This window comes from Pseudophryne corroboree, chromosome 10 (assembly GCF_028390025.1).
Source record: "Pseudophryne corroboree isolate aPseCor3 chromosome 10, aPseCor3.hap2, whole genome shotgun sequence".
In the NCBI taxonomy this organism is placed as follows: Eukaryota; Metazoa; Chordata; class Amphibia; order Anura; family Myobatrachidae; genus Pseudophryne; species Pseudophryne corroboree.
In genome coordinates, this window is record NC_086453.1 from 120,967,777 (window position 1) to 120,975,447 (window position 7,671).

The window sequence follows — 7,671 nt, forward strand, 5'->3', positions numbered from 1 at the left end:
AAAAAAAATTTAAAACATGTTTTTTTTGGTGTTTTTTTTTTTTGGGAATAGCATATCTATTTATATTAGAAGGGATTAGGTACTTGGTTTGTCTTTTTTGGTTGCACAAGTATTATTTATATATTTTTAAAAAGATTTTTTTTTTTTAAATAGCTGGAACATAAAATCAAGGAAAAAAATGGCGTGGGGTCCCCCCTCCAAAGCATAACCAGCCTCGGGCTCTTCGAGCTGGTCCTGGTTCTAAAAATGCGGGGAAAAATTTGACAGGGGATCCTCCGTATTTTTAAAACCAGCACCGGGCTCTGCGCCTGGTGCAAAAAATACGGGGGACAAAAAGAGTAGGGGTCCCCCGTATTTTTTACACCAGCATCGGGCTCCACTAGCTGGACAGATAATGCCACAGCCGGGGGTCACTTTTATACAGTGCCCTGCGGCCGTGGCATTAAATATCCAACTAGTCACCCCTGGCTGGGGTACCCTGGGGGAGTGGGGACCCCTTCAATCAAGGGGTCCCCCCCCCGCCACCCAAGGGCCAGGGGTGAAGCCCGAGGCTGTCCCCCCCATCCAAGGGCTGCGGATGGGAGGCTGATAGCCTTGAGAAAAATGTCAGAATATTGTTTTTTCCAGTAGTACTACAAGTCCCAGCAAGCCTCCCCCGCAAGCTGGTACTTGGAGAACCACAAGTACCAGCATGCGGGAGAAAAACGGGCCCGCTGGTACCTGTAGTACTACTGGGAAAAAAATACCCAAATAAAAACAGGACACACACATCGTGACAAGTACAACTTTATTACATACTGCCGACACACACATACTTACCTATGTTGACACGCCGACTGCCACAGTCTCCGACGATCCGAGGGTACCTGTTAAAAAATTATACTCACCTTCCAGCGTCCAGTGATAAATCCACGTCCAGAGTATAATCCAGGTACTTGGCAAAATAACAAAACGTAAAAACCCGTGCCAGCGGACTGAAAGGGGTCCCATGTTGACACATGAGACCCCTTTCCCCGAATGCAGAGACCTCTACGTGACAGCTGTCACTGAAAGGTCTCTTCAGCCAATCAGCGAGTGCAACGTCCTTGCACTCTGCTGATTGGCTCTGCGCGTCTGAGCTCAGACAGCGCATCGCAAAGCCTCTCCATTATATTCAATGGTGGGAACTTTGCGGCTAGCGGTGGGGTCACCCGCCGGTCTGCGGCTGACCGCGGGTAACCCCCCCGCTGACGGCAAAGTTCCCACCATTGAAATAATGGAGAGAGCTGTGCGATGCGCTGTCACAGCACAGACAGCGCACAGCCAATCAGGTGAGCGCCACGTAGTAGCGCTTCCTGATTGGCTGAAGGGACCTCAGTGACAGGAGTCACGTGGGGTCCCGGCACATTCGGGGAAAGGGGTCTCATGTGTCAATATGGGACCCCTTTCAGTCCGGCATGGTCGGGTATGCGGTTTGTTTTTTTAACAAGTACGTGGATTATACTCTGGACATGGATTTATCTCTGGACGCTGGAAGGTGAGTATAATTTTTTCACAGGTACCCTCGGATCGTCGGAGACTGTGGCAGTCGGCATGTCATCATAGGTAAGTATGTGTGTGTCGGCAGTGTGTAATAAAGTTGTACTTGTCACGGTGTGTGTGTCCTGTTTTTATTTGGGTATTTTTTTTCCAGTAGTACTACAGGTACCAGCGGGCCCGTTTTTCTCCCGCATGCTGGTACTTGTGGTTCTCCAAGTACCAGCTTGCGGGGGAGGCTTGCTGGGACTTGTAGTACTACTGGAAAAAACAATATTCTGTCATTTTACTCAAGGCTATCAGCCTCCCATCCGCAGCCTTTGGATATTTAATGCCACGGCCGCAGGGCGCTGTATAAAAGTGACCCCCGGCTGTGGCATTATCTGTCCAGCTAGTGGAGCCCGATGCTGGTGTATAAAATACGGGGGGACCCCTACTCTTTTTGTCCCCCGTATTTTTTGCACCAGCATCAGGCGCAGAGCCCGGTGCTGGTTTTAAAAATATGGGGGATCCCATGTCAATTTTGTCCCCGCATTTTTAGAACCAGGACCAGCTCGAAGAGCCCGAGGCTGGTTATGCTTTGGAGGGGGGACCCCACGCCATTTTTTTCCGGGTTTTTCCCGTTTTTACTTGTTTTTTTAATTCGCGGCAAAATCCGGCAAATCGGCCGTTTTTCGTCCGCGGGAATGTCGAATCCGTTTTTCATTGAATATGGTGAATTCCGGCAGCCACCTGCCGGAATTCACCTGTCGAATTAAAAAACGGCGATAATTTGCCGCGATTCGCCGTGAATTGCATATACCCCATGGCCTCCAGAATTGAACACAGTATTCTAGATGAGGCCGTACCAATGACCTATACAGTGGCATTATTACTTCTTTCTGCTGCTGATTCCTCTCCCAATGAAGCCAAGCATCTGACTAGCCTTCCTCATTGCTTTGTTACATTGCTTACCTGCCTTTAAGTCACCTGAAATAGTGACTCCAAGATCCCTTTCCTCCTCAGTAGTTTCCAGTATAGTGCCATTAATAATATATTTAGCCTTTGGATTTTTGAGACCCAAGTGCATGATTTTGCATTTTTGGGCATTAAACTGTAATTGCCACACTCTTGACCATTCCTCTAGTCTACATAGATCTTCAGTCATTTGTTCTACCCCACCTGGTGTGTCTATCCTGTTGCATACCTTTGTGTCATCTGCAAAAAGGCATACTTTCCCTTTAATGCCATTTGCAATGTCACCAATAAAGATATTAAAAAGCACTGGTCCAAGTACAGATCCTTGGGGTACTCCACTGGTAACATTTCCCTCCTGTGAATGCACTCCATTTACCACAACTCTCTGTTTTCTATCCTGCAACCAAGATCTTATCCATTCAATAATTCTAGTATCCAATCCCAAACTTCCAAGTTTATTTAGCAGTCTGCGATGTGGAACAGTGTCAAAAGCCTTACTAAAGTCTAGATAAGCTATATCCACGGCTCCACCTTTATCCATCACTTTAGTCACGCAGTCAAAAAAGTCCATAAGATTTGTTTGACATGATCTCCCCCCAGTGAATCCATGCTGTTTGGGATCCTGTAAATTGCTGAATTTTAAATAATCTACAACTCTTTCTTTTAAGAGTGTTTCCATCAATGTCCCTACTACTGATGTAAGACTTACTGGTCTGTAGTTGTTTGCCTCTTCCTTGCTTCCACTTTTGTTTAGTGGGAATTACTCCTGCAGCTAATGACTGGTTGAATAATTCTGTCAATAGTGCTACCAGCACCTCTTTAAGTTCTTTTAGTATCCTTGGATGTATCCCATCTGGCCCCATAGATTTGTCCACTTTCAGCTTTGAGTTCTGTTAGGACCTTCTCCTCTGTAAATGTACTTGTGTCATTTTCCTGAATATCCCTGCAACTTAACTGTGGCCCTTTCCCCTCTCTTTTAGTGGTGAACACTGAGCAAAAATAATTATAAGATGATCTGCTATTACATTGTCTCCCTCAACAAGACTCCCAGTGTCTGTCTTTAGTTTTATAATTCCGCCTTTTGTTTTTCTCCTTTCGCTTACATACCTGAAAAAAAGTTTTGCCTCCTTTATTCACTGACTGGGCCATTTTCTCTTCAGCTTGTGCCTTTGCACGTCTGATTACCTTCTTAGTCTCCTTCTGTCTAACAAGATATATCTCTTTGTCTTATTTTGTGTCTGCTTATATTTCCTAAAAGCCATCTTTTTTTCTTTCACAATATTTGCTACTTCTTTCGCAAACCACACTGGCTTCCTTTTCCTTGTGTTTTTCCTAACACTTTTGATACAAAGGTCTGTTGCCTTTAATATTGCACTTTTTAATGTTTCCCACCTGTCCTGCACTGCTTCCAAGTTCCTCCACTCTGCCAAAGAATTGCTTACACATTTTCCCATCCCTACAAAATCAGCCTTCCTAAAATCCAACACCTTTGTTTTTGCATGGGATGAGTCAGTCTCTGTCTTTGTGCTGAACCATACTGCTTGATGATCATTGGATCCCAGGTTTTCACCCACTTTTACGTCTGATATTCTGTCTCCATTTGTAAGTATTAAGTCTAATATTGCGTCTTTCTGAGTGGGCTCTCTCACCAATTGGTGGAGGGATGCTCCCTGAAGGGAATTTAAAATGTCACTACTTCTAGTGGAACTAGCAACAGACACATCCCAGTTTATATCAGGAAGATTAAAGTCTCCCATGATTATTACCTCTCCTGTTAATGCCATTTTAGTTATGTCCTCCAATAGGTACTTGTCCAGTTCTTCTTCCTGTCCTGGTGGCCTGTATATCTTCCTGTCAATCTTCTTGCGATCGGCTGTGCAAATGGATTCTTCGTTAAATCCATCACTCAGCAACGATCCGCTTTGTACCCGTACAACGCGCCTGCGCATTGCGGTGCATACGCATGCGCAGTAGTAACTTGTTCGCTGCGCTGCGAAAAACGGCAGCGAGCGATCAACTCGGAATGACCCCCCATATATGTAAGAACAGGTAGCAACCTCTCAGTCACCGCCAAGGAACACTCATCTGAATAGATCGCAACAGCACCTCTTTGTGTTCACTCTGGGTAACGCATGCACCAGACGTTTTCATGCATGCTCAGTTGCGGGATGCAGTCAGTTTACCTCCAATCAAAATCCCGACGTTCAAAATCCCGACACCAATTGACCGATGGTCAAAATCCCGACAAGGTCAAAATCCCGACATTGACAAAATACCGACATTTAAAATACCGACAAGGTCAAAATACCGACATGTAAAATGCCGACAGATCAAAATACCGACATGAGTTTTTCATGATTTTTTTCATTGAAACCGACTTGGTCATACTTTACCATCCCAGTGGACCTGGAGGGGGAATATAATAGTGTGCCGAGCACAGCGAGCCATGCGAGGGGACGCAGTACACTTTATATGGTGTCCATGTTGACTTATGTCGACATACGCACAAAAAACAACAAAAAAACGCATGTCGGTATTTTGAACTGTCAGCATTTTACATGTCGATATTTTGACCTTGTCTGTATTTTAAATGTCGGTATTTTGTCCATGTCGGTATTTTGACCTTGTCGGGATTTTGACCATCGGTCAATTGGTGTCGGGATTTTGAACGTCGGCATTTTGATTAGAGGTATTTCATACTGATCCCCTCAGTTGCAAGTATGTGAACATCGGCATTGTGTGGAGATTGTGAACTGCTCTGAATCACAGGGACAGTAATATAAGTATGCTGGTTACTTAATCATTTAAAAGTTACATTAGTTTTTAAAAACATACTATAAGAATTTATGTACAGCCAAAGATAATTTCAAATGTTAATGAATTTACATTTACCTTAAGACCTGGCATTTAAAGCCCCTATACAATTCCAAGGGAGGATCGGTGGCTCAGCTGGGCTCATCCCTGAGAATTACGGTACTGCTACACAATCACAGATATTTTTGTGCACCTCTGCAATGTTGGTGACCGCAGGTGCCAGAGAAACGAAGAACGCCAGCACTTTGTGGCTATCGCTGTAACTGAATTGCACCCAGTGGGGCAGATGTATTAAGCCTGGAGAAGGCATAAAGAAGTGATAAAGTGGTGATAAGTGATAATTGACAGTTATGAGCTGATTGGCTGGTGCGTTATCACCTTGCACTTATCACCGCTTTATCACTTCTTTATGCCTTCTCCAGGCTTAATACAACTGCCCCATAGTGACCAGCTGTAAACAAAGCAGCATGTACCTGTTTTCAGCTGATCCAAAACTTTCATGACTCCTTTCAGCTGCTGTTCATAGACATCTGCTTTTTTTACAGCCTCTTCCTCTTTATCTTCAATGTTCTTAAGGATTGACCGATGCTCCTGCTCCAGACATACTCCTTGTGCTTTGAATTCTTCAATATCTCTTTTTATCTGTGAAATACAGACACTCTTCACATGCTTGTATGTCTAAACCAACGGCCTGGCTCAAAGCTATATCCTGGGGAATGTGGATAGGTTCACAGACACTGTCATGTATTAGTGATATCTGGCATATGACATCTTAAGTCTTTCATCTAGATTTGCCTTCCTGCATATTTGCACATTTCTAAAGTTGGTACAGAGTAGAGAACCTACAGCAACAGCCAAGCTAAAGTTCCCTGCATCAATACATTCACTAAACATGGTGCAGAATAATACAATAATGAGATGAGAAACGCATAACAATGCAAGCAGTGAGAATGGCTGCAATGTGACAGCGTCCTGATTTGTTTCATCGCTGTTTTTCTCATGTTGCTCTAAGGGTGCTCACATGATTTTCTCCCAATTCAAAAGCTCTTTGTGTTATGCTGTCTTCACAACATGGCAAAAAGAGTAGTAATTGGCATAAATAGGGATTATCAATCTCTATGGAAGCAGGTCGTACATAGCACAGGGGTGTAGTACGGTATGCCGGCGCTCGGGCTCCCGGCGACCAGCATACCGGCGCCGGGAGCCCGACCGCCGGCATACCGACAGCGTGGCAAGTGCAAAGGAGCCCCTTGCGGGCTCGCTGCGCTCGCCACGCTGCGGGCACGGTGGCGCGCTACGCGCGCCACACTATTTTATTCCCCCTCCAGGGGGGTCATGGACCCCCACGAGGGAGAATAGCTGTCGGTATGCCGGGTGTCGGGATTCCGGCGCCGGTATACTGTGCACCGGGATCCCGACATTCGGCATAGTGAAGACCACCCATAGCACAGATGTCAGTCTTATTTACCTCTTCCATGCTCTGTGTTGCCTCACCCCTCTGCCATATACATTACTTCACTGGCTTCCTATACACCCCAGAGTACAGTTCAAACCCCTCTCCCTTACAAACAAGCCCTTCATCACACCACTTCCCTACCACTCCTGGGGCAGTATGGACGGTGTAATGGTTAGCATTACTGCCTCACAGCACTGAGGCCATGGATTCAATTCCCAACACATCCCAAACTATGTGGAGTTTGTATAATGTCCCTGTGCTTGTGTGGGTTTCCACCAGGTAGTCCAGTTTACTCCCACAATCCAAAAATATACTGGTAAGGTAGTGTGTGTGTGTGTGTGTGTGTGTGTGTGTGTGTAGATGTGCTTAGGGCAGATTAGATGGGCCAAGTGGTTCTTATCTGCCATCAAATTCCATGGGCGGAATGTAATGAAGTCTGAGTTCAGCGGCTGTGTGGGATACCTGCCGAACGCAATGTTTTTTTTTTAAAGGGGCACTCACTTACAAGGCTAAGCCATGCCTTGTAAAGAAGTTTCCTTTTAAAAAAATGTCCGAGTTCGTCCTGCATCCCCCACGGCCACTGATTTATATCATTATCATCATTATATCCCGGCCTATGGGGGTAATTCTGAGTTGATCGCAGCAGGAACTTTGTTAGCAGTTGGGCAAAACCATGTGCACTGCAGGGGAGGCAGATATTACATGTGCAGAGAGAGTTAGATTTGGGTGGGGTGTGTTCAATCTGCAATCTAATTTGCAGTGTAAAAATAAAGCAGCCAGTATTTACCCTGCACAGAATCAAAATAACCCACCCAAATCTAACTCTCTCTGCACATGTTATATCTGCCTCCCCTGCAGTGCACATGGTTTTGACCAACTGCTAAGTTCCTGCTGCGATCAACTCAGAATTACCCCCTATGTTTCTATGT

At 45.3% G+C, this 7,671-nt stretch overlaps 1 protein-coding gene across 5 annotated transcripts in view; it reads right to left on the reverse strand.

The window, feature by feature from the left end:
• ODAD1 (outer dynein arm docking complex subunit 1) overlaps nucleotides 1-7,671 on the reverse strand; it is a 210,052-nt gene that overhangs the window by 72,202 nt on the left and 130,179 nt on the right. For all 5 annotated transcript variants that reach the window (XM_063942770.1, XM_063942772.1, XM_063942769.1 and 2 more), the window contains one exon: nucleotides 5,760-5,928. In XM_063942770.1, the coding sequence (XP_063798840.1) occupies nucleotides 5,760-5,928 (169 nt within the window). The remainder of the gene's footprint in view (nucleotides 1-5,759; nucleotides 5,929-7,671) is intronic.